The sequence below is a fragment of the Nyctibius grandis genome, chromosome 7 (assembly GCF_013368605.1).
Source record: "Nyctibius grandis isolate bNycGra1 chromosome 7, bNycGra1.pri, whole genome shotgun sequence".
Taxonomy (NCBI): domain Eukaryota; kingdom Metazoa; phylum Chordata; class Aves; order Nyctibiiformes; family Nyctibiidae; genus Nyctibius; species Nyctibius grandis.
In genome coordinates, this window is record NC_090664.1 from 9,619,277 (window position 1) to 9,644,212 (window position 24,936).

At 38.9% G+C, this 24,936-nt stretch overlaps 3 protein-coding genes across 5 annotated transcripts in view; 2 read left to right on the forward strand and 1 right to left on the reverse strand.

Annotated features, from left to right (window-relative positions):
• The window catches only part of NPHP3 (nephrocystin 3), a 29,462-nt gene extending 26,709 nt beyond the window's left edge, over nt 1–2,753 (forward strand). For both annotated transcript variants that reach the window (XM_068404790.1, XM_068404791.1), the window contains one exon: nt 201–2,753. In XM_068404790.1, coding sequence (XP_068260891.1) covers nt 201–381 — 181 coding nt within the window. In that variant the 3' untranslated portion in view covers nt 382–2,753. The remainder of the gene's footprint in view (nt 1–200) is intronic.
• Nucleotides 2,712–13,547, reverse strand: UBA5 (ubiquitin like modifier activating enzyme 5). 2 transcript variants are annotated; one of them, XM_068404792.1, is made up of 12 exons: nt 13,377–13,547; nt 12,192–12,237; nt 12,012–12,101; nt 10,725–10,834; nt 10,232–10,318; nt 9,493–9,577; nt 8,550–8,654; nt 8,242–8,369; nt 6,927–7,062; nt 6,399–6,474; nt 5,491–5,597; nt 2,712–4,906 (listed from the first exon to the last, which is right to left on the reverse strand). In XM_068404792.1, exons 1-12 carry the CDS (start codon nt 13,520–13,522, stop codon nt 4,823–4,825), a joined length of 1,200 nt encoding a protein of 399 aa, XP_068260893.1. In that variant the 5' UTR covers nt 13,523–13,547; the 3' UTR covers nt 2,712–4,822. The 2 variants fall into 2 exon arrangements, with proteins under 2 accessions (XP_068260893.1, XP_068260894.1); XM_068404793.1 differs by lacking the exons at nt 12,192–12,237; nt 13,377–13,547 and having other exon boundaries at nt 12,017–12,095.
• Nucleotides 13,548–13,896: 349 nt separating this feature from the next.
• Nucleotides 13,897–24,936, forward strand: part of ACAD11 (acyl-CoA dehydrogenase family member 11) — a 32,875-nt gene continuing 21,835 nt past the window's right edge. The window contains exons 1-9 of the mRNA XM_068405428.1: nt 13,897–14,066; nt 16,866–16,965; nt 17,200–17,325; nt 18,952–19,113; nt 20,045–20,209; nt 21,761–21,908; nt 22,507–22,628; nt 23,840–23,946; nt 24,089–24,212. Coding sequence (XP_068261529.1) covers nt 13,930–14,066; nt 16,866–16,965; nt 17,200–17,325; nt 18,952–19,113; nt 20,045–20,209; nt 21,761–21,908; nt 22,507–22,628; nt 23,840–23,946; nt 24,089–24,212 — 1,191 coding nt within the window. The 5' untranslated portion in view covers nt 13,897–13,929. The remainder of the gene's footprint in view (nt 14,067–16,865; nt 16,966–17,199; nt 17,326–18,951; nt 19,114–20,044; nt 20,210–21,760; nt 21,909–22,506; nt 22,629–23,839; nt 23,947–24,088; nt 24,213–24,936) is intronic.

The following is a 24,936-nucleotide window of genomic DNA, read 5'->3' on the forward strand; positions in this document are numbered from 1 at the left end:
TAAGATTATATGCTCTAGCCCTATAAAAGCAAATTACTGTAAAAATTGCTGGATGAAACAAAACCTCCTGGACCTGTGTACTTACTAGGAAAGTAGAGAGCCTTAAGTACACTTTGTTGATAGCATGGTGTGCATTTCAATTTAAATTGAGAGACTTGTTTTATTTACTTGTTTCAACTTTGTTTTACTCTTCTCCAAAGCTATGAAGGGGGAGACTTTGAGAAGGCAGCTGAACTTTACAAGAGAGCTATGGAAATAAAAGAAGCAGAGACTTTGTTGATAGGTGGAAAAGCAACTTCTCGACACTCATCGAGTGGAGATACGTTCAGCTTAAAAAGTGCATTGTCACCAAACGTTTTCCTGGAACATGGACAAAGGTGATAGAAACCTGCTCAAAGAAAAGGCAGTCTCTATTGCTATTTTAAAGCAGACATAAAATTATTACCAAAATCTATTTTTCCTAGGATAACGTACTGTTTTGGGACTGACACCTGTCTTCATGAATGACAGGGAAACAAATGTTTAAGCTTGAAATCCTTCCATGTTAACTTTGCAGACTGTACGGTACAAAGTGAGCTGCTTTTGTTGTATATAGATGTGCTGTTAGTTACTAGCTCAAGTTATAGCCAATACCAAAAAACATGGGGATTTGATACCTCTTAGCCCAAGTGCCAGGATTATAACAAGTTGAACCAATTGTATATACTCCGTGGGGTAGTTCTTATTTCTCTGTTGTAATAGCCTGGCTTAGAGCATTTGTGTATTTTTGTTTCATCAATCCTTTCTGCCTTTTCAGAAGCTTTTGAAGTTGTTTCTAAAGAGACAGTAATTTTGAAAGTCAAAATACTGTTCCACCCAAAGTTTTACCTGCAGGGTGATTTCAGCTTTAAGCAGACTTCCATTCAAGGGACTTGTGCAAAAATAATTGGTTTCCTTGGGAGGCTAATATATCTAAATATAGCATCATCTACAGTTAAAGCTGTTGTCAGATTCAACTGTGTTCAGTAAAAATACTTCCAGTGAGGAATCAGAATGAAGATGATTATGCCGTGATTCCCTGTTGTTAACGCTTTAGTGATACTTTCACTGTTTCATCTCATTGAATCTCTTAAAATACAAGAATGTTTGTATTAGCTGGAAAAACCTAGTGATGCGAAATAGTTTGCCATCTGATAAAGAGATGCTAATCAAATCTACCTGCCTGTTTTATTTCTTAATCCCCTAGTCATCTGGTAGAATCAATATGAAGTCTGTTCTCATTTGGTGCATAAATCTGTGAATCAATTTAAATACATACTAAAAAACAGACTTTTTATTAAAAAACTGAATGTAAGTGAAAAATTAATTGAAACCTCACTATAATGTTTCCGAGGCATCTGATGTAAAGATTTATTTGATCCAGCTTGAAATATAAATGGCCTCTGTACTTACCTTCCATAATCTGTTATTTTACTTTTAGAGTTAAATATAACCCCTTTCAGCCCTTCTTCTGGTTAGAAGGAATTTAATATTTCGGTAAGACTGTAACTTGGCAAAAGAAACAGTATATAAAACTGATAGAACAAATATACAACCCAAATTTGACGATTAAGATTTAGTTGGAAAAAAATTTCAAAAATAGCTCTTGAAGGTATTGCAATACCACCACAAGAATAGACACTTTGTACTAGCTCTCTGGATATTTTCCTCTTGCTTCAGAAAATGAGTTTTTAATCAACACAAGAGTTTTCCCACTGTATTCCAGCCACCTTGAAAAGTTTGGAGAATTGGAAAGTTTCTTTGCAGCATTGTTACCAAGGAGGGGGGCAAAAGGAGAAAAAAAAACAACACAACAAAACCAACCCAAAAAAAACCCCCAAAAACCTTAACCATCTCAGCCTGTATGTGGCTCTGTTGCCTACTCTTCTCAGACCTGGTAATTCCCTCCTCTAAAGCCAGTGTTGTGAATTATCAGGTATCTGGTCTAGCTTGTCACCTCTGTTCTGATTTGAACATGTATAATGATATCTCTTGCTCTCCTACATAGTTTTTCTTAATGTTGCTAGCTTAAATAAGAAGCTACTTTCTAGACCTTCAGTGTTAGACCAGACTTTTCCCGTTTAGTGATTTCCAGTTCTGAATTGTTACTGTTCTTCCCTTGAGTCACTTCTTTCCAACTTATTCATAGGTTGCATGGTTGCTTTTGGAAGAAAAATCAGTCCCTAAAAAGTAGCAGATCCCAACCATCCATGGTCCATTAGCAAAGATGGTGAGGAAACAACATGCTTACCCTGTCAACCCAAAGAATGCTTTTTACAGAAAGGAAAACAGGATTGCGAGTAATAGTGGAGGGTCTTGCAGGCTGCATGTTGGCTGTAAACATATGCAGGTATAGTCATAGCGCTGTTAGACAGTTGTTCCATGTATTTGTAGCTGTACCTCGTGGACATTAAAAGAAAGAGTAATTTGTGTATCTGGTGTACGCCAAATAATATTTTGTTGTAGGAGAACTCCACCTCAAAACAGTGTCAGCGTTTCAATGGAGGTTTAATCATACAGTCAGAGTATCAACATCTCAGTAACATTCCTGATACACTGTAAACACTGAAACCTTCTTTTAGAAGACTGCCAAATAAACAAAGCTGGACTAACCCACTGCACTATGCTTTGATTTGTTAGTTCATAACAAAAGAAGTAATAAATTTTCCATTGTGTTTTATAGTCAGAGGAGATTATACTTGTAAATGTCTTTTTAATTTAAAAAAGATCCTTAAAGCTGCTTTTTTTTGGTGTTTATTTTTGAATAATTTTAACCATTGGCATATACAATCATCATAATGTATTTTCTAATTATTTCAAATTCTTTTTGTATATACAAGTTGAAAGTCTGAAAGTAACAGGAAAACCCCTTTTGCATACTCCGTAAGTGGGCATACAAAAGTGTATTAATTTGCTCATAAAAGTCTACATGAAGTAAAATGGTAAACAGTTGCATCTTGTAAAGCTGTCAATCATGTGACAGCAGCCATGTCAGCCGAATAGTTAAGGGTCAAAATTAACAGAGCTGTTGTAGAAATGAATCAACTGTTTGCATGTGCCTCACTTGTATTGTTCCCAACAGAAAGGTAAAGTCACAAAGAAACGTAAGTAACACTTAAACTGACACTTGGATCAAGCTAACGTAGACTTAGTGACACAGATTCAAGTATGTACTTTTTTAATGATCTCATTGTTCTATTTCCTTTCCCTCTTTACAGTTCATTTCTAAAATCTGGTTTCTCCAAAACTGAACTTGATCCAAAAAACAATCTTCCATTTTACACTACAATGCACTACGCACAAACCCCACCCAAAACCTCCCTCACTAGCTTCAGCAATGATTTTTATGTAAATAATATAATCTAGTGTCAGATGTGGAGGAAACAGATTTTGAAGTTTGTAACAGTTGCTTAGAAATCAAACATTTTTTAACTAAGTATTCATTCAGCTGCCCTAAGAAACAGAAGCACCTCCGCAATATTACAGTCTCTTTACATGTTGGTTGGATACTGCTACTACCATTACTAGCTGGTTCTGTGTTGGCTGCATCATGCTGTGGAAAGGTTTTTTTTGAACAGCCCAAGTTGGAAATGTTCATATTATACTGCAAAGGCTGAAATTTACATTCTTCTAAGCCAAATTTGAGTAACGATCAAGTTCTGGATCAGACACCCAGAATCATTAAAATATTTAAAATTGATACTTCCAGTCCTGCAGGGTACTGGTACTACAGGATGTGTACATTTACGGGTCGGTTTAACACAAGATAATTTAAAAGGTAATACTACTGTACTAGTATTATTTACAAGACAAACACAATAGTTCAGCTACTGCACTGAAGATATTTGTAACACTAAACAAAGTTCAGAGCATCTAATTTTAGAAGCTTTCCTATGTAAACCCAAATTAAGTATATTCCTTCATATAGCCCATATGATGGGGATGGATCAGAATTATAGCTAAACTTTTAATAACCAAAAAAACCATATTTAGATTTTTGAAGAGACAGACAAAATCTCCCGTTATTTCCAATGTTGCTGGCAATTCTTAACAGATTTTGTCCTGAAAATAGTGACACGCTAATATCCAGTCTGCTAGTGTTGTTATTGACTAAGAAAAGACTTGGCCTTGCTGCAGCATGCTCAAAGCATTATCACCTACAAAACACATAGGCAGCTATTTAAGAACAAACAGGAGTAAAACATTGATAAAAACAGGGAAGTTTTTAAAAAAAAAAAATCGATCCCAGAGTTAGTTAAGGCAGATGAAAAGGCTGAAATGTTCTATTTACTCAGAAAAAGTAGCCACAGCACGATCCATGCCAAGAATTTACAGACACCAGTGAACAATGATGAGTACAAGTGCCTGGAAAATCAGGAGCAGCAATATGAATGATGCACAATCATCTGCCCTTGCCCTGTTCAATCCGTTCCAGCAGATTTCATCTTTCACTCGTCCTATACTATGTACTGTTCTCATCACATGATATTGCACATGATGTGCTATGCCTGCTTTTGTTAATTTATCCATCTCCTTTTATTTTACACTAAGTATGTGGGCAATAGCAATGCTGAGAAATTAAAATTTACAGTAGCACAACTCCATACGTTAAAGACGTAAACAGACAACGGAATATAAACAAGGTAAGTCTGTCTCCTTCCTGCCCCTGTAACAGTTCCACTTCATCAGAAATGGAAAGGTAAGTTTCAGCGGAGGGGGAAAAAAGAAAAAAAGAAAGAGTCTGGTCTTCTCAAAATCCAGTATCAATCCAAACTCCCAAAAGTTGTACTTAATATTTGTTTTGCTACATGTTTCTCATTTTGGCCATGAGTTCTTCTAGGCTTTCTTCAGACTCAGCTACTGTTTCCTCCGTTATCAAATCCTCTTCCTATTAGGAACAGAAAGAAAAAGCTGGCAACAAAAATAGCAAGCAAAAAACTCCTGCACAAATAACTTTCATTCCCATTATACCACACCATTTTCCTAGAACCAAGCACTGAATTGCAAGATTAGGCCTAAGGGATTATAAACTTAACTTGTAAACTCTCTTCTGACAGGGAGTGAGAATGTTCTGGCTGTGACACATACAGATTCTGTGTTCCCCAGGTATGCTAATTGCTCTTTGACTACATACAGCTTTTACAAGATAAATATGGTTAAAATATTAGTCACCAAAATATCAACTGAGAAATTCACATTTGCTTTCCCTCCCCTGTCCCCACATGCATTCATTCCTATCACTCAAAACTACCTTCACACTAACATCCATACTGAAAGAAATGTATTTCAGAGACCCAAAACTGGACCGTAGAAGAGAGCAGTTGGATGTACCAAGGTACACTTTTACTGGAATTGTTCAAGATGGAATTTTACTTTAGGTTTAAAGGGTAACCAAACTGGCTCATATTATAAACTTAATCTGTATGATGTATTTAAAAAAATAAGTGTATTCATAAAGCATAAATATAATACCTTGTTTGGGATAGTATATGCTACAGTAATTCCCTCAGGAAGCTCCGGTACTGGGCCAGATGCAGCCTTCAGCTCATCTTCTGAAGTTTCAGATACTAACTCAATGCCTTTGCATTAAAAGGAATTGAGAACTCCATTAGAAGTTAGACAAAAAAGTTCTTTAATCACTGTGTTACCATAGCACAAGGAAAACTGCAGCTACTTTTCTGAAATGGAAAAAACATAAAAGCAGAAAGACCTTTGTTTTCAATTACTTCATTCCCATTATCAATGCAAAACATTTTCCCGTTACAATATATTAAATGGTTCCATATGTGGAACTTGTGGACAAGAATGGCACCTCTCCTATAGGACTTGCTTGTCCTTAACAGTTTAAATCTTATTGTGAGGACACTTACCAATGGTAAGCCAAGATTATTTTCTATATCATGTAATCACCAGAATGTATATATTCATTCTTGAAATGGTTATATAAAATGCACATACCATTTCTTAAGACAATTCTTTCTAATTTAAAGCTCTCTGAGGAATAAAAACATCTATGGGAATGCCTTAGCATAGTGGTTATGGAAATGAGAAATGCTCTTTAGCTCCGTATTTAAAATAAACAGTGAATAAGTCTTCTCACATCTTTCTTATCTTCAGACCATCTTCTGAGAAAGTATTTGATACAAACATTGTTAATTTTTGTGCCTAAAACCTGGTCAATAGACTAAAACTACATCATCAAATTGTGTTAGCATTACTGTCAAAACCTGTGAAAAGCCAGCAGTAATTATGCAGTATAAGGTACAAAAAATAAGAACCAGGAGAAGTCCCATGTACCCTACGCTGTGTTCACCTGAAACAAAGAATTTAATTGAAGCTTGGTACTGGGAACATCATTTCATCTCCAGTTGATTACTTACCCCAGTCATTGTCTTCGTGAACTATTTCTTCTTCCTGTTCAATTACTTCTTGTTTTGGTCGTGCAGCTTCTTTTTTCTGAAGGAAAAACACAAAAAAATAAAAAGCACAATTTATGTAATAGTCCAATTTTCAACAACAGCAAAGAAGATCAAATCTAATATGCACACTTTTTTAACATTTAAGATATGCCCTCACCATTTAGAACTTTGTTAGGCATAAAAATGCAGAATACCTGCAAGTTGAAAAAAAAAAACCAAGCCCATTAACACTCAAAATATATGACTGCCAGAAAGGTTGAGCAATTACTGCAGAAGAAAGTATTATCTAACTGTATGCAAGCCATTCTGCCTGCCTTTTGCTTCAAGATAACCTGAAGTACTGTATTTTTAGAAACACATGCAACCATCTGAAGACAAGGCTGCTGAAAATTGGAGTAGCAATGAAAGTTTTTTTACTACAGGTCTGTAGCTTGCTTTGTTCTTAAGACTTTAAGAAAGAAAAAAAAAAGAAACCCAAAACATTTTTACCTTGTAATTTTCTTGCTGTTTTCTGCAATTTTGGTCACCACATTGTGGATTTGGCTTCATAGACATAGTTGGAAAGAAATCCTGCATCGCATTGTAACCAAGATAGTAACTCACAGTACCAAAATTTAACAGGTATCTAGAAACACAGAGAAAACACACCCTTAGATACAGGTGCAAACCTAAAAATTAAAGGAATAATTTTTCCTAAAAGAACTTTTAGAATAGACTTTCACACCAGTGAAGCTGTTAAAAAATTACTGTAATTGTTTTAAAATAAACTGTAGTCCCCTGACCACAGCATAACTGCATCAACGTAGAACCCCGTCCTCTTGCGGTGTAAGTGTGTGAGAACAAGTCAGCTACAGACTCAGAATGTTTAAATGTAAGCAGTTTTCTCCTGTGCCTTAACCCATTGCTTGAAACACTCAGGTGCCCTGTATTACGAAAGGAGAGTTTTCAACAGCTAATCAGAACCAGTGTAATCATCTTTACTGTAGGGTCATATTGGCAATGAAAATATTTAAATTAAGCTGCAATGTTTGCATTCTTCATTGAAGAAAAACACCTGCTGCTATGCGATTTTATATAATGCCTCTCTCTGCACAGCTTAAAATGGCGCTTAGTCGTTTGCAGGCACACTTGCAAACAGTATGTTTATTCTTTGTACCTAGAAATTTTTTGATAACTGACAAAACCAAGCTAAGGCTAAAAATAGGCTAAATAAGATCCTATTCTGAAAGATGCTTGTAAAAGACGGCGCATAATTTTGAAACCAAAGTTGTTATAGAATTTTCCTTGCTGACCCATGCAGTTCTTTTAGCAGTTGGAGTCACATGACTGTACTTTTTGAAAAAATTAAAATATTTCATATTCCTATATCACTATTTTTAATTCACCTCAAGTTAGAATACAAACACTGCAAGAGAAATTATTTCTTCTTTGTCCATGTATGAAAATTCAGAGTTAGCACTGTAGTATTTTTGTGTATAATTCAGTGATGTCAAATGGGAGCATATTTAAATGCAGAACTAAGGGGAGAAAAAAAAAAAAAATGTATGCAGTAAGAGAAATGCTTAGGAAAACTCTGAAGACTTTTCCTTACCCCTGAAAAGTTTTACTAAGAACAAGCAGCTCCAAAGTAAACACACCAGTGATTCAAGCAGTGTGTATTTCAGCCCTGTCCAATGATGCCAATACCTTTAGGAAATAGGCCACAAACATATAAAAAGAACCAGACCCATCATTATGAAACATTCCTTCATGTTTCTTTCTCTTATGGTGCTGTACATTGAATAGCAACAACTCAGTCACTTACTTCAGAACATTTTGTACAAGAATTCCTGCCACAACACCCATAGTTGTAGGAAGACTAGCTGCACAAACTCCTTCTCGTTTTAATGTTTTCTCATCAATATTTGCAGCAACTACAAGTGGAGGAGCACACTGAGGGGAAAGAAAGAAAGTCAGTTTAAAAAAAAAAGTATGAAAAAAAACCCACAGATCACACAAAATTTGAAGCTTCTCCATCAGCTGTGCCAGGATCACATTCACTAGCCAGCTAATCTTCATACTCCCAGTCTTGCTTTAAAAGACAAACGAGCAATTCAGCAGAGCACTGCATACCGCGAAACAAGCAGATTCACCAGGTATGATCAGCTGTATATGTCCTGACACTGCATTTTCACTCACTCCAGATTCCATCCAGATTTGTCCAAGTTCATTGCAGGCCTTATAACACAGAAACACACACATCAGCACTGCACAAGTTTAATGAAAAGAAAAAAATAAAAACAACCCACGTTGTAAATTGAGAGTGATTACACATTGATCTTCCTGCTTTAAGACAAAAAGGCTATGATCAGAAAAAGGAACATGAAAACATAGAACAGAAATCGTTTATCAAAGGACAAACTAAAGGACAAATTAAAGTTGTCCTCATATAGCCAGCCCTTTGTGCTTTCCTGAGGACCTGAGACTTTTAAACAAATGCAAGCTTTAGTGATCCAGTTACTAGCACACAACAGAATCTAATTGCACACAGTACTTTTCGCGGCATGGATACAGTGTATCTGTACCTTCAGTGCATGCAATTTGTGTATCATCAAGTTAGCAGAAGGATAACAGAAAACATGCATTTGGCTGCTACTATAAAGAAAAACAGTTTGATTAGGTACACAGCCTTAAGACATTTTAGTATACAAAAAGTCATATGAAATATACAATTAGCTATACACAGTCTTTTAAAAGTTTGTAAGATTTAACATACCAGGCTTTGATAATACCTTTACATAAACAAGATAATTTGGAAAGACAGAGAGGGCTTCCGACACTTAACTCTTACTAACCCTTAGCTGTGTGGAATTAAAAGTCTACAGTTATATTTATACACAGAAAATGTGTTTTATAAGAACGGGGTGAAAGCTCAGATTCTGTTTCTTTAAACCAAGAAGGAAATTCCTTAGAAGATTCTTGGTAAGTTCCTGTCTTTTCTCTCGTCCTCACAATTCCTAACATTACGTATAGGAGAAAATATACTTCCATAAGCTCATGCCTTCGATGGCCTTACCGTGTTAATTGCCATGCGAGCTTCAAAGTTGTCCACGCAGCTTAGAACAAGATCGACAGGCTTCCCTTCCTCTAGCGCACCGTTACTGAAATAAGCATCAGAAGTTTGCATGAAATTGCTGGCAGAACAAAATACCAACATGGCAATGATGCTGCTTTAGAGTACAGAAACACATTGGAAGTGTATTTCTAACAAAACTTGTGCAAATGCAGAACAGGATACAACCAGCATCTTGGATCCACAGTAGAAACAACAGTATGCTGAAGCCGGGATTTAAATATATGGGCATTTTAGACTAAAAGTTTCATGTAGTATAGACTCACAGTATAAAGTACTGGAGAGTTGTGTCTTTGTACAACATAACTGCAAATGGGAAAAGTAATTTCAGAACTTCTCTGTGAGATCTGCTAATAACTATTTTCTTTCTTCATTCTATGAAGTATCCCTGAAACTACTCCAGAGCAGTCAAAATATGATCTGCTCTGTTTTCTATAAGGGAAAAAGCCTATAAGACCTGCAGCTTTGCTTGGAAATCTAAAGATGCACTAGTATAAAATATAACTATGTAACAGTAGAAATAAATGCCAACTCTATACAAAAGGTCCAGGCAGAAATGTCTTCATATATACGTATTTCCCACTGGTTTTCAATTGGAAGTCATTAAATTGAAAAAACCCCAACAATAAAAATGTGAGGCTGTATTTAGAGCCACATACCAGCAGAAGGTGAGAGATTTTACCTTATTCGATCCATGAAATGTTCAAAGTTGTCCAGTGTTGTGATGTTGTAGTTATGTACTTCAAATTGAACATCAGGATTAATATTCCTTATGGAGGAAATAATATGAGTCGATGTTAATAAATACAACGATAACTTGCATTCTATTCCCTAACTTCACAAATGTTGCTACAGTCTTAAGCTTCCAGTCTGAAGTCTACTTGTCCAAAATTCACAGATTAGATGAGGAAAAAAAAAAAATTACAACATACCAAAGTGGTATAGTTTATATCAACCTACTGAACAAAAATAACTATACTTAAAAAGTAGACTTGCATTAAGGTTTTCGCCAGTATAAAAATGTCTTTAAAGTATCAATCATTCCCACAACTATTTTATGCTCAAATTTCCAAAATAGATCATGCTACTTTGCAAGTGATTAAGAATGAAACATTGGTTTTCTGGAGCAGCATCCTGGGTAGATACATTTTGATACCCGCTTCTTTAAGTTATACCTCAAAGTATGCTCTGCTGCTTGCACTTTACTTAAGCCAGCTTGATGAGGTTGGAAGAAGAGTCTGTTCATGTTTGCCAATTCCACTTTGTCATAATCAAACAGAAGCAGCTGTAATAAAGATTGTATTAACATACGTGAATCTTCAAAGGCTCCTCAAGCAGAGCACTATGGCAAAGCATTTTAAACAACAAAACTCTTTCTAAAACCAACAACAAAAACCCTCAACCAAACACCCCCCCACCCCTGCAGTCCCATTCCATTCACATACAAAAGTTACCAACATTGTAAGTACGTGAAAGACTGAATTTTAACTGCTGTTCACCAGGAACTGATTCGTTAAGTCATGAAAACCACTCTTAATAAAAAGCAATCCATTCACTTGATCTAAACTAAGAATATTCAACAGATTATCTACATGAACACTGTCAGCTCTGTTATCACATTCCTACTTGCTGTTATGGCATTAACTAGAAATGTGTAATTTCTTTCACTTGTCTTGGCATGTAGTTCTTCAAAAACAATTCACTTAAAACACCTGCATAATACATGGACATGTCGATTATTATAAATTCTGAATCAACTGTCCAAGGTCCTTTTCTATGCCCAAGACACTGGTCTTCAGGAAATGCTCTTCAGGGAAAGGGGGAATAAACTTTGCAATAAAAAATTGCATCACCTCTGTATTAAGAAACTCCTTAAAGTTCCAAGGGTAAATGGTCAGGCTTTGCCTGGAAGTACAAACATCTAAGCCGTTCCCCAGATTCCTCCTTTAAAGACAAATTCTGTTCTATTAACTCTGGAGGTTCTTGTTATCTATACACACATCAAATTATTTTTAACTGCTGCTAAATTTTTAGCTCTACGTCTGCCACATGATGAACTAATGTTTGTGATAAAAATACCTATTTCATGAATATCAACTTGCTCTCATAACATAAGACAATCTTCTATGCGAGTTAGCCCCTCCTTTTTCTTTATTTTGTTTTCCTTTTGCAATAATCCAGCATGAACGTTAGATAGATGGGCTCATATAAGAGCACGGAGAAGACAAGCATCCAAACAAGAATCATCCACAGGATACAGGATTAAGCCCTAAGGAAATCAATTCTACTATGAAAAATACAGACTCTTAATTTGTGATGTTTACACAAGTGGTGTTCTCGAGTGCTTTCTTCATAGTACTTTTTTATTTGGGCAAAATCAACTGAGTGGAATCGAATCTAACTCTTTATGAGAAGACTGGTCCATCTACTATGAAGAAGGAGAAGAAGAAAACTCTCATTACCTTACCAATGCCACACCTTGTCAACATTTCAGCAGTCACACTGCCAACTCCACCTACACCTACTACTGCAACTGTAAAGGTACGGATTTTCTGTAGAAAGAAATAAAGTACAGATCAGTATATCAAAGGTAGTCCTCAGGGAAAAAATGCACAGCTGTTTTAATGCAGATAGAATCCTACCTCATAGTCTTTGACAATTCCCATTCTTTTTAACGCCATCAAGCGACTACAAAGAAAAACAGCAACATTATATAGAAAATGCTCTCTACATTTCTAATAGCAAATTTGCTTTTCAGATATTTAAAATCACTTTTGCTTTAAAAATAACCCCACCAAGCACCAAACTCAAGCCTGAGTTTTTCACTGCAGTTGTGATTGCCAGCTAGATACAGTCTAAATGAGATAGTAGATGCTTTCCTATTACCAACTGAGTACTAACCCTGCAGAAACTCATGTACTTATTCAGTTGGTATGAATAACATCAATGAAATCAAGAGGACCCACAGATATTTTCATAAATGAATCCCTGATTTACAGAATGAAAGCCTACACTTTTTTCTGTAATTAACCATATGGCAGCAGGCCAGCAAAGGCTCTTCCACTGTTTTCTGATCAATTTGATTAGATTAACTCCAACATATTTTTTTAAAAAAATGAATTAGAGAACATCAGGTTGTGAGGATAACTGGAAGAATTTTAAAGTAACATTTTATCCTGCTATTGCATTTTTTCATTGAAAATATCAATGGGAGCATCAATTTGTATTAAAGCAATTCATCCTGAAAAAAAAATAATGCATCAGATTTCCAAAAGCGCTGAGCATCAGAAGGGGTCCCAAATGCTCAAGATTTCTCTAAACCAAACTCTAAAATAGGTAAGTTAGAGGAATGAGAATAAGATCTCATGTAATACCAACACCTGTCCCATTTATTAGCAACTTAGCTGAAAAACTCAAAGTTTCCTCTCTCTCCCTGTACCGTAAAGCAAGATAATACAACGTAATCCCAATGTACACCCCTACCAGCCCAGTCAGGTGGGAAATTTGAGAGCACCTCTCCCCTCCTCCCCACAGAGCTCCTGCCTTCAGCATTGCCCTGACACCCTCCTCAGCGCACCCAGCCCCATCCCTTAGCCCCCTGCCCGGCCTAACCCACCTCCACACGCCTTTCCCCCCCCTACCCAGACCCACAGCTCAAACCCACGGCCTGAGACCCCGCAGCCCTCCCTCTTCCCCATCCTCTACACTCGGACTCCCTCCCTAGGCCTCCTCCCCACGGCTCAGTCCTGGCCCTCTCCCCACCATCCAACCCCCGTAGGTGCAGCCTCCTCACCCCACAACGCGCCTGTAGGGCGCCCCGGCCGCACCTGTAGGGGTTGGAGTCCGTCACCTCCGGGCTCATGCTCTCGATGCGGGCCCGCGGCGCCCGCCGCCCGCCCTTCTCCCGGGCCAGCTCCTCCTCCAGCTCCCGCACACGCCGCTCCAGCTGCTCCAGCCGGCTCGGCTCCGCCATGGCAGCGCCCACGACACCGCAGCGACACGTCTCCCGGTCTGAGGCAGCTTCCGGGAGCGGCAGGGAGCGCCGTCCCCCGCTCCCGCCAGCGCCTCAGGGAGCGTTCCCACCCCGAGGGGGGGGTCTCCTGCCGCCCGACAGCGGGCAACGGGCGGGGTCTGGCGGTGACTCAGGGCAGGTGCCAGCCGGGGCCGTAACTACCTCCCGGGAGCCGCTTTCCTGCAGGAGAAGCCACCCGGCTCCGAGAGCCCCGCTGGCCCGGCGCCGGGGACCGCTTTCCTTGACGGACGAAGCCGCCTCCGGTTGCCGCGGCGACGCCGGGCCGGGCGGGGCAGGGCACCTCCGTCAGCAGCGTAGCGGCGCGGTGGGCGGGTGCGGGGCATACGCCGTCGGCGCAGCTGTGGGGCATGGCGGCGGAGCCGGGCACCAGTGAGGTGCGGCGGCAGCACCGCTTCGACCAGGGGAGCTTGGAGCGGTACCTGTGCAGCCACCTGCCCGGCTTCCCTCGGCAGCCCGCGGGGGCTCTGGCTGTCAGGCAGTACAGGTAAAGGGAGGGCCGCTCTCCTGCCCCGAGACCGCCGGTGAGGGGCGAGCGGTGGCCTCCGTGGCTGTTGACCTGGGCTGTTGACATGGCCCCTCGCCCCTGGGGCGCCCTGAGGCGCAGAGCCGGAGCGTGGGCCCGAAGTGTGCCTCTGGGGGACGAGGAGAGGGGTCGCGGCTGTGCTCACTGCAGGGCAGGACGGGTGGGCAGAGTTAGCGCCCTTTGCCCTGGTGATGGCAGGCAGCGGCCGTGGAGGGAACGGCTCGTCCCTTGGACGGCCGGAGAAGTCAAAGTTCGTGGTGACGAAGGTGACCTTTGGGACAGGCAGGCCCTGTGGCTGCAGCTGGCCGTCCGCAGGCAGGTGGGCTTCCCCTGTCCTCAGAAAAACACGCCTTTGGCCCTCCGTGGTGCGCTCTGTTGGAGCGTGCGCGCAATTGTTTTATTGCCTACGCTAAATCTCAGTTTATCTGATTGCTCTGTAATTGTACAACAAATAATAATGTTCAGAAGCACGTACATGGCTTAAGAAATCAAGCAAATTCATGGGAAGAGCGTAACACTGTGCTGAGATTGCTATTAACTCCCTGAGGGCAATGTGTCGGGCCAGTGAGGGGCTACACCCAGGCTCCAAAGCCACTGTTGCACAGAACATCTAGTTCATTTGCATTAGCAAATTAGTGGTGTGGCTGTGTGACTTCAAATCAGGAGCTAACTATTAGAAGTTAAGTTATTCTAAAAGCACCTGTTAATTCCTTTGTAAACATGACGTTGACTGCTTTGCAGCTATCACTAAGAAACAGTAAAGACTTTTTCTCTGTCTTCTGATGCAAATATAAAACATCCCTTGAATCCTCAGCTGTTCTCGAATCCTTGTATGTACTTCAATTGAGGAGACTTTAGGAGGGGCTTCAGGAGAGTAGCTAATAGTAAAATCTGCTAAAATATTGCCAGTATTTATACTTTTACTACTTTGTTTGTCTTGTTGTTGCACTTCAAGGCTTCAACCAATTTAAACCTCTGTTGTGCCAGGCAGAGTATTTGTGCAGTACACTTGTTAAACTATATTACGGACTATGCCCTAACTGCCTCAAGGAGAATGGAAATATTGTGGGGAGCATGAGGGCAAAAGTTCACTTGATTTTGATTTTCCGATAGTTGTCTAATCTTTTATTGGACTAGGTCAGAATGCATCTTAAAAATGATCCAGAATGAGGAGAGGAAGGCATGTAGATTAGCACAGAGTCTTGAGGAAAATAAGGATCAATGAGCTTGATTGGGATACAGACAAGGTATTGTGAAGGGTTTAACTAGGTTGTCCTTCTCTTTTATACGTGTGTGTGATTGAAATTTCTAATTTCTATGATTCTTTGTCACTGTAACGTTCATTCTTTAAAACTTTACTGTTACTATAGGCAGTCCCTTAAGGATAGGATATCACAGAATCACAGAATGGTTTGGGTTGGAAGCGACCTTAAAGATCATCTAGTTCCAACCCCACTGCCACAGGCAGGGACACCTTTCCACTACACCAGGTTGCTCAAAGCCTCATCCAGTCTGGCCTTACACACTGCCAGGGAGGGGGCAGCCACAACTTCTCTGGGCAACCTGTTCCAGTGTCTCACCACCCTCACAGTAAAGAATTTCCTCCTAATATCTAATCTAAATCTACCCTCTTTCAGTTTAAAACCATTCCCCCTTGTCCCGTCACTCCATGCCCTTGTAAAAAGTCCCTCTCCTGCTTTCCTGTAGGCCCCCTTCAGGTACTGGAAGGCTGCTATAAGGTCTCCCCGGAGCCTTCTCTTCTCCAGGCTGAACAGCCCCAACTCTCTCAGCCTGTCTTCATAGGAGAGGTGCTCCAGCCCTCTGATCATTTTCGTGGCCCTCGTCTAGACTCGCTCCAACAGCTCCACGTCCTTCTTATGTTGGGGGCCCCAGAGCTGGACACAGTGCTCCAGGTGGGGTCTCACGAGAGTGGAGTAGAGGGGCAGAATCACCTCCCTCGACCTGCTGGCGACCCTGCTTTTGATGCAGCCCAGGATACGGTTGGCCTTCTGGGCTGCAAGCACGCACTGCCGGCTCATGGTGAGCTTCTCATCAACCATCACCCCCAAGTCCTTCTCCTCAGGGCTGCTCTCAATCCCTTCTCCACCCAGCCTGTGTTTGTGCTTGGGATTGTGCCAACCCACATGCAGGACCTTGCACTTGGCCTTGTTGAACTTCATGCGGTTTGCACAGGCCCAGCTCTCAAGCCTGTCAAGGTCCCTCTGGATGGCAGTGTATGTGATGATGGATATGTATTGATGATCAGGCTAGCATACAGTGGGGCCTGGTACTAGAATTCGTCAGTTATTTGGAGAGCTTTATGCTTACATTGTTCAAAATACAGCTCGCCAAAGGACAAATACAATTACGGGCTAGTGTGAATTCCGCTCTGTTTAATTTTCTGCAAATCAGAAAGCTTTAAACTTGGTATCTGCTGCATACCTTGAAAACATTAATGATGTCTCTTTTGGGAGGAGAGGGAAATGCAAGTTGAGTATCTGTGACCTCTCTGCAGTGAAAGAAGACGTCTTTCTTATAGGTAGGAATAGAACCTCTGACTTCTGATTTTGTAGGCTTCCACTCACATCCTTGTAAGACTATATTTGAAAAAAAAAAAAGCAGCTCCTGAGAAGAACACTTTCCTCTGTCTTGCCTTTTTCTTCAGGCCAATTCACAGTGCATTTTGCGTCATTTCTGTTAAAATTTTGCAAATTTGTAAGTACTTGAATTCATAAGTAATTATAATCTTTCTCTTTGTAGCTCAGGCCAGTCAAATCCAACCTTTTATCTTCAGAAGGGTGGGAAGGCTTATGTGCTCAGGAAGAAGCCCCATGGTCCCCTTTTACCTAGAGCTCACAAGGTAAGTAACATTCTTCAGCAAGCTCCAAACACTTTGTATTGCAGGTGGCTAAGTCCTGTACATGATGGTGTGGCACATTGTTGAATGTATCCAGAAATGCAGTGAACTGCTGGATCATTTCCAGTTTTCTGTGCCACAAACATAACTAAACATTTAAGAGGATACATTATTATTCACTGCACTCATTTATGTTTGGGAGCTTTTCATTGAACCTGAGTTCTGTGTCTTCTTCAGGTCGATAGAGAATATCGTGTGCAGAAAGCCTTATTTTCAGCTGGATTTCCAGTGCCTGAGCCCCTGTTGTACTGCAGTGATGTTTCTGTCATTGGAACGGAATTTTATGTCATGCAGCATGTGCAGGTTGGTCCTCCAATGTGAGAGATTTTTTTCTTCTCCCTACTACAAGCTGCTTTTAAATTGTTTAAAACCTTTCTGTTAGAGCCTTATTCAGCATTTACTAAGCTTTGCGATATAAATAATCCTCTGATATTTTTAAGAAATGCTAGCTATGAGAGATTCTCACTGATTTCAGCTTCTCCAGGACTTAATCAGTATTTAATCTCTTGTTCTCATTTGAGCTCTCAGAAGGATGTCTTGAAATGAGTCACTATTGCTTCTGTGAAAAGCGTACAGAAGTCAGAGGGAGAACAATCATGCTATAAAGTTATACTGGATCCTTGGATATCTTGGAACCTGTTTAGTACTGAAGACAGTAATCTATATAAGATGACCTTTTCTTGAAAACCAAGCAGGATTCCAGCTCAAGCACTACTTTCAGAAAGAACATAGCATAGCTCTGTCTGTGGTCCATCACTCTGGGGGTGCTGTAGCTGAGTTGATACTGTTTCTGTTAGATTTTGGTGACTCTGAGTGTAAGTCTGCTGTATCACATCTTTTTTTTTTTTTCCTGTGGGAGGAGGATTTGAATTCAGGCCTCTTCTCTTTCATCGCATTGTACTCTATCATCATGTTCAGTAGGAAATTAGAAATGTAAGATTTTATGGGCCAATTCCTGGAGATTAAGTTAACCTTCCTACAAAAATCATGAATCAGGAGTAATAAAATGTTAAAGCTATGAAGAATTTGAAGAAATTTTCTTACATTAAAGGTGGAGAATTTTTCTGGTTTGGACTAGAACAAAGTGATCCCTTAATGAGAAACCTTGCTACTGTTATATTTACATTTCTAAGGCTGTAACTTTACGGTCTATCCATTCTAAGATGGACAGCAGTGCACTGTTGTTAAATACATTGTGTATTTAGAAAATAATCATACACTGATTGTGTTGAATAAACTATTACACAATACAAAATCTGATTTCTAGATTTGTTATGCAGAATCTTTCAGCAAAAAAGTTCTGTTGATGCTTTACCTGTGTAAATATATTGAATCCATCGTGCAAACCAGTGGAACTGAGGAACTTAGCGAAGAGTCTGTTTTTTTTCTTTTCCAATCTGTTACTGGCAGGGTCAAAATTAAAGGAGAAAATGGAAAAACAAACCTGTCTTCTAAACGTATTGGACTGCTTTTAAGGAGAATGCAAGTGAATTTCTTTAGATTGTTTGCCTCTTTGTATGTACAACCCACCCATTTCCCTCCTCTCCCTGCCTGACCCTCCTTCCCCTCCCAAGGTCTTAATTGATATTTTTTCTGGATGTTAACTGTTAGAGACAATATGGTAACATTTTTTTATCTCATACTTTCAAGCTTGAGGATATCTGGATTGAGTGCTCTGATTCAGACTTTCATCTACTGAATATACCTGTTATTTTAATTGTCTTCCAATAGATATCCTGTGTATTAATGATCTGAGATTACTGTGAATCCCTTCATCTGTCCTGGGCAAGGAATAAAATAAGTGAGGAAGGAGTTTTTGATTGCATAGGGAGTGTTGGTTCACTGCATTTGTTTTTGCTCCTGAAATGTATGACTTTACTTCGTCTGATGTGTACATCCCACCAAATATCTGATTTACAATGTTTCTAGGGTCGCATATTCCGAGACCTCTCACTGCCTGAGGTGGGCCCAGCAGAGCGTTCTGCTTTGTATATTGCAATGATAGAAACTTTGGCCCTGCTGCACTCCTTTGATTTACAGTCATTGGGTCTCCAAGGATATGGCAGAGGACCAGGATACTGCAGAAGACAGGTATAGCTCTTTAAAAAATTATCTCGTTTTGTCAGGTCTTTGAAGATTTATTTGATTGTAAGCTAAACTGATAACTGTTAATCACTTGTAAAAGTGTCCTGGTTTCGTGGGGATAATATTTATAGAATCACTTTTCTGTTACATTTTGTTTCAGTGTGTGTCCAGCCGTGGTATGGTGATCAAGGCCATTAGCAGTGAAAGCCAGGGCAGCTGACCCAGGCTGGCCCACAGGTGTATTCTGTAACATTAACGTCAGGTTCACTATAAATGGGAAAGCTTGGTGGGGATGGGGGGTGCTTTTTGCTCTGATCTCTCCTTCTTTTTCCTTCTCCTCAACGATTGCTGTCCCTGGAGGGACTTGCCACCACTCTGTGGGCTAAGTATAATTTTGTGTCTTTTGCATTAGCATTGATATTGGTTTCTTTATTTTATTAAATCTGCTTAAATTTTAACCCATGACTCTACCTCCTTTTCCCAATTCCCTTTCTCGGTCAGGGAGGGGACATTGGGTGATAGAACAACTGCTTATTGTTTAGCCCTGGGTGCAGGCTAAACAAAGACAAAAAGTAACCATGATATTTTAACTATTAAAGACCTTCTCTTAGTTCAATTATTTGTGCACAGTATAAAGTTACTACTACATTCAGGTCAGTTCTGTAATGCTATATTCAGGAAATGGTATTCATTTGCTTTTGGAATAATATTAGATTTAAGCTATGTAAATGGGATTGAAATAGAAAATAGAGGTAGTCTTCATTGCATCTCTTGATTTCAGAGTTCACATTTGCAAATGCAAAGGTACTGGGTTTTACTGAATTTACAGGTAATGTGGTAATAGTCAAAGTCCAGAAGCATGTGCTTCAGAATTTTGTGGTCTTGAAAAACTTGTGAATCAGTTGGAAAATCTGTTGAAGTGTTTGTATTTCTTTAGGTATCAACTTGGAAAAGACAGTATGATGCAGCTGCTCATACAGATATTCCTGCCATGAACAAGCTGGCTGAGTGGTTAGCAAACAACTTGCCAGCTGGTGATACTGAAGAAAGCCTGGTTCATGGGGACTTTAGAATAGATAACATCATCTTCCACCCAACAGAGGTATTTGAAATGTGTTTGTACATGTTTAGTAGCTTTTGGTCCTTGATCTGTTTGTACTCCTACCATGTAATAAGCCGCTTACGTGAGTGTTTTAGTGCATGATACATCTTTGAAAGGAACAGTAGAGAGCTCTTCTTTGTACTCTGTGTGTGGTGTTTAGGTACCTCATACAGTCCTGGTTTTCATTGCAGGAGCTAGTTACTCAATTTATTCATTAGCTCTAGTCCCTACTTCAAAGTCCAGGAACAAAACATTTTATATGCATAAATCCTGTTGAATTCAGTACAACTTAAGGACATACTGAAGGCTTATTTCGTTAAACTACATAAGCATCTGATCCAAAGCCCATTGAAATCTGTGGTATGGCTTTAATTAACAACAATGGCTTTTGGAACAGATCTGAGTGCGTGATATGTGATACTAGTGGAAGCATAGAAAAATCTGCTAAAGCTGCTTTGTTATGGAGGACATGTATATCACAGAGACCCCGAAGTTCCTCATTCATCTTTAGAGAAGAGGAAAATATTTTATCTAGTTTGTAGAACTAAATGTGTGTTACCTGTCTGTCGACATAATTGCATTTTCATTATTTTTTTCCATGCTATTTGCTGTGTTGTGACCAGAAGATATGCCTGGGATTTGTGACCAAGACTCTGCAATGCCCACTTCACAACGAAGCAACAAATCCCAGGGATTCCCACTGTTGTGCATAGATCAGTTGATAGACACTGTTTGTAGGCTTAAATGTGCTGATTGACTGTCTGAGCAGAGAATTTGGCAGTCTCGGGGACTCTCCCAGCTGTTCCTGATGTAGTTGAAAGGATTGACCAAACTGTAGATAGGTAATTTTAAATAATTTGTAGAAATTGTTCCTGTATATGCAGGAATGACCATGTAGGAAAGTGTTTTGCACATAGTTCAAGCAGCCGTGGATGCTGGAGGGGTCGTTCAGGATGACAGGTCAACTGGATTGTAAGAATTCATCAGAATGACAGTTTGGGGAGTCTCAGCCCATCCACCTGAAGACACCATCGTAAGGATGCTTGCAGCAGAGTCTCATGTCGCTATCTGGGAAGTGACTGACTGTCCTGTTTAAGAAATTCAATTCCCCATCTAAGTGTTAGTCTATGCATAAGTTAGTTTTTTTAATGCATGGTCTGTCCATGAGTATCTGTGCAAAAGGACTCTGCAACACGACTGGAAACAAAAAAAAAACGAACTATCGGTACTACTGTTCTTTAGGATATTTTATTTCAATCATATTTTGACTAGAAGAGTATAGAATTTTCTGATAGGGAGAATGCTACTCAAAAATGTAGAATTTTAAACAGATTTTCATTGGAAGAATGCCTGGTTTTCTGCCACTATGTGAATGTTGCTTTTCTGCAGATTATTACATAGTGCTAAAAGGAATTGGTTTTGCTGTAGACAGGTACAGTGTGTGTTTTTAAATGTAAACGCATAATAATCAAATAAGTGTGTTTTGCATTTGTGGATGGAGAGAATTTATCTTCTAGCATTCACCTGAGGTTTTTTTTTTTTTTATTTAAGGCTCGTGTTTTGGCAGTGCTGGACTGGGAACTTTCAACTACCGGTCATCCTTTAGCAGATTTAGCATATGCCACTCTGTTCTACTTTTGGCCTACATCTATTAAGGACTTAGGTCAAGGAACTATCTTGGGTTTCAAAGACACCATAGGTATGAAACTGTAATCTTTTTGTTGAATTGAGTTCTAGGGTTGAGTTCTATTTGATATATTACCTTTATAAACAATAATAAAAATTTAAATTAATAAGTGCATCATTTTGCACTTGAAAATAACTTTCCATAGTTTTTCTTCGTTGTAGGAAACATGCTGATAATGAGGTTTAATAGTCCTGTTATGACAAGCTGTGGCTTAGCCACAGTATGCTACTTCTGTAAAAGTTTATTTTGAACCTTCCTTAGAGATAAGGAAAGAAAACTGAAATTTAAATATAAATTTATCTTTTTTTTTAAAAAAAAAACAAAAACCAAACAAACCTGCCCCTCACCACCACCATGGTGAAATTAATTTCCTGACTAGATTGGAGGCGAGGGGCAGTAGGAAGTGTTATGCTTACCTGGAATTCTGATGGCTCCTGTTTCCTTTTGGCTCTCTATATCACACTTAGGTCACGAGAAATGATAAATCATGTTTTTTACCATGTAAATAGAATGTCTTATAATGCTGAAAAGCTGTTTGAATGTTTGAAGAATAAGATGGAAAAATCATAGAAAATGTTGAGTATTCTAAAATATTTTGGTTTTTTTGTAGAAACTCCTTCATTTGAAGAACTGGTTACCATTTACTGCCGCTGCCGGGGTATTAGCACTACTTTTTCCAACTTTAATTTTTTTCTTGCTTTGTCATATTTTAAAATGGCATCAATATGCCAGGTAATACACTCATATTTGCTGAAATGTCACATATTTTTATTATGAGTATTTGTAGTTGGGAATGCTCGTTCAAATGTTTAAGGCCAGGTTGGATGAGGTTTTGAGCAACCTGGTCTAGTGGAAAGGTGTCCCTGCCAGTGGCAGGGGGGTTGGAACTAGATGATCTTTAAGGTCTCTTCCAACCCAAACCATTCTATGGTTCTATGAAAATATGAATAATATTTAAAAAATAACTGGAACCATTGTATTTCAGTTTGTTTCTTTAGAGGCAGTATCTTAGATGACTCTCTAAGATAGAACTCTTGCTACATAAAGTATCTTGCATTAGATATAGCTAACTTCTTAGGAAAGGAGGCTAAGAATGAAGAAAATATGGATATGTGGATTTTTCTTATTGATGTTCCAGTATGCCAGCAATTTTGTCATTACCTTTTTGCACTCTGGCTAATTTAAATCCTGTATTACAGAGGAACAAAGATCTTTCTAGGTTTCTGCAGCTCTCATGAAAGTAGATAACAGGATAGATAAGGAAGATCCTGTTGGTGCCACCCACAGATGAAAAAGGATGTGTTGTGAACTCAGCTTAATTTGAGTCTAGGAGGGCAATCTTGAGATGTGATTATAGAAGAAAATAAGTTTACTGGATTTACTGTTAGCAGAAGTAACTGTTTAATTAGATATTCAGCAATTGCAGGGCATAAATATATTTTAATGAGTTACAGCATGAGATCAGCATATGAAATGTGGGATAAGCTACCTGGTATTAATTTGGAGTAAGAGTGTGTATGTGGGTAGTTAATTTAGTCATGGATAATAATCATATGTGTATACTGTTGTCAGCTGGCTTAAGGGACAGGCTGGGCTTGCTTGCAGTATCATGTGCAGTCATTGCTTTTTTCTTTTTCTTTTTTTTCTCTACTACTTTTTGTGATTTGCCTTTAGTTTGGTTTACCTGGGATGTTATTTTTTTTTTTTTAATTTTTTTTTTTTTTTTTCTTTCCCCTCTTGTGCACCAAGCATCTCCATTATGTCAGGAAAGGAACAAAACCAATATTAACATATCCCAGTAAAATCTGTCTGGCTGCTGATTTTTTCCTTTTAAGAATATGTGCATTGAAGTGTTACTTTCATAGATGTAGAAATCATCAATCTATTAAAGAGACAATTTTAAGTGCATAATTATACCGTATATGCCTTTCTTTTGGTTTTAGGGTGTATATGCTAGATATCTCATTGGAAATGCTTCTGCAGAGAGTAGTCATGAATTTGCTAAGATTGTGAAGCCTTTGGCAGAGAGAGGATTAGAGCTTTCAAAAAGGTGAGAGTGGTCTAAACTACTGATCAAAGGCAAGGCAAAGCTTTTACGACGTCTTCACTTATTTAAATACCTGTATAAGGCAGCTTATATTATTATGAGGGAAAATCTGGTCTTACTTGTTATTGCATTGAATGTTCTTTAGGTCATCTTTCAGCAGCACACATCACAGCATTTCTGGAGAGCTGTTCTGTCAAAGTACAAAAGGCCAAGAAATTCTGCTGAAGGTCAAGCAGTTCATGAAGCAGCACATATACCCAGCTGAGAAGGTAAAAGGTTTTAGTAAACCTATTTATAAATGAACATTTTATTACTAGAGTTTATAAAAACGTAAAGTATCTGTAGAAGTCATGTCCTATTTTTTTTTTCAAAACAGTCTTATTTTCATGCAGTGATGTTTGTGGCATTCCAGAATACCAACAGAATCATTATAGTCTGCATTAATTTTTTTGCAGTATTAAAATGTTGCATGCATTGTTAATGAAAGCTGAGAGTTACTTTTTAAAGTTTAAGGACTACTTTAAAAAGAGTTACTTTTTAAAAGTATTTGCCAAAATACTTTTAACACTAACAAAAACCTAGAACTTTTACATACTAAACAGAAAGATGCTTAGTTAAAAAATGTAAACCGCTGTTTTTAACCATACAAATTGAACGTTTGTGTTTCTTGCCTTATTTTTTATGGTGTGACTTTTATGACAAAAAGTGGGATTCCATAATGTATCAATGTAGCCTCATTCCTGAGTATATGTAATACCAGTGAAGGCTTGAAATCAGATAACGAAATATCTACAGAAGTCCCTAATGAGTGGAAGGGTAAATGAGATGAAGCATTTAACTTCTTAGCCTAGGGAGATTAGAAATTTTCCACTTAGAAAGTTGGTTCAACTTTTAGCCTCGTGGAAGCACAGATGACTTTCGTTGCAGAATTGTGGGTTTTGGATTTTTGATTTTTTTTTTTGCAGTCAGACAGAAGTGCAGAGAGCATATTAA

Excerpts from the sequence above, each read along its gene's own strand:
- UBA5 (XM_068404792.1), bottom strand. The coding sequence starts at position 13,522 with ATGGCGGAGCCGAGCCGGCTGGAGCAGCTGGAGCGGCGTGTGCGGGAG. Across the intron at positions 10,319-10,724 it reads GCAGCAGAGCATACTTTGAG|GAATATTAATCCTGATGTTC; the intron begins GTATAACTTAAA and ends TTCCTCCATAAG. Across the intron at positions 9,578-10,231 it reads CATTTCATGGATCGAATAAG|TAACGGTGCGCTAGAGGAAG; the intron begins GTAAAATCTCTC and ends TGCTTATTTCAG.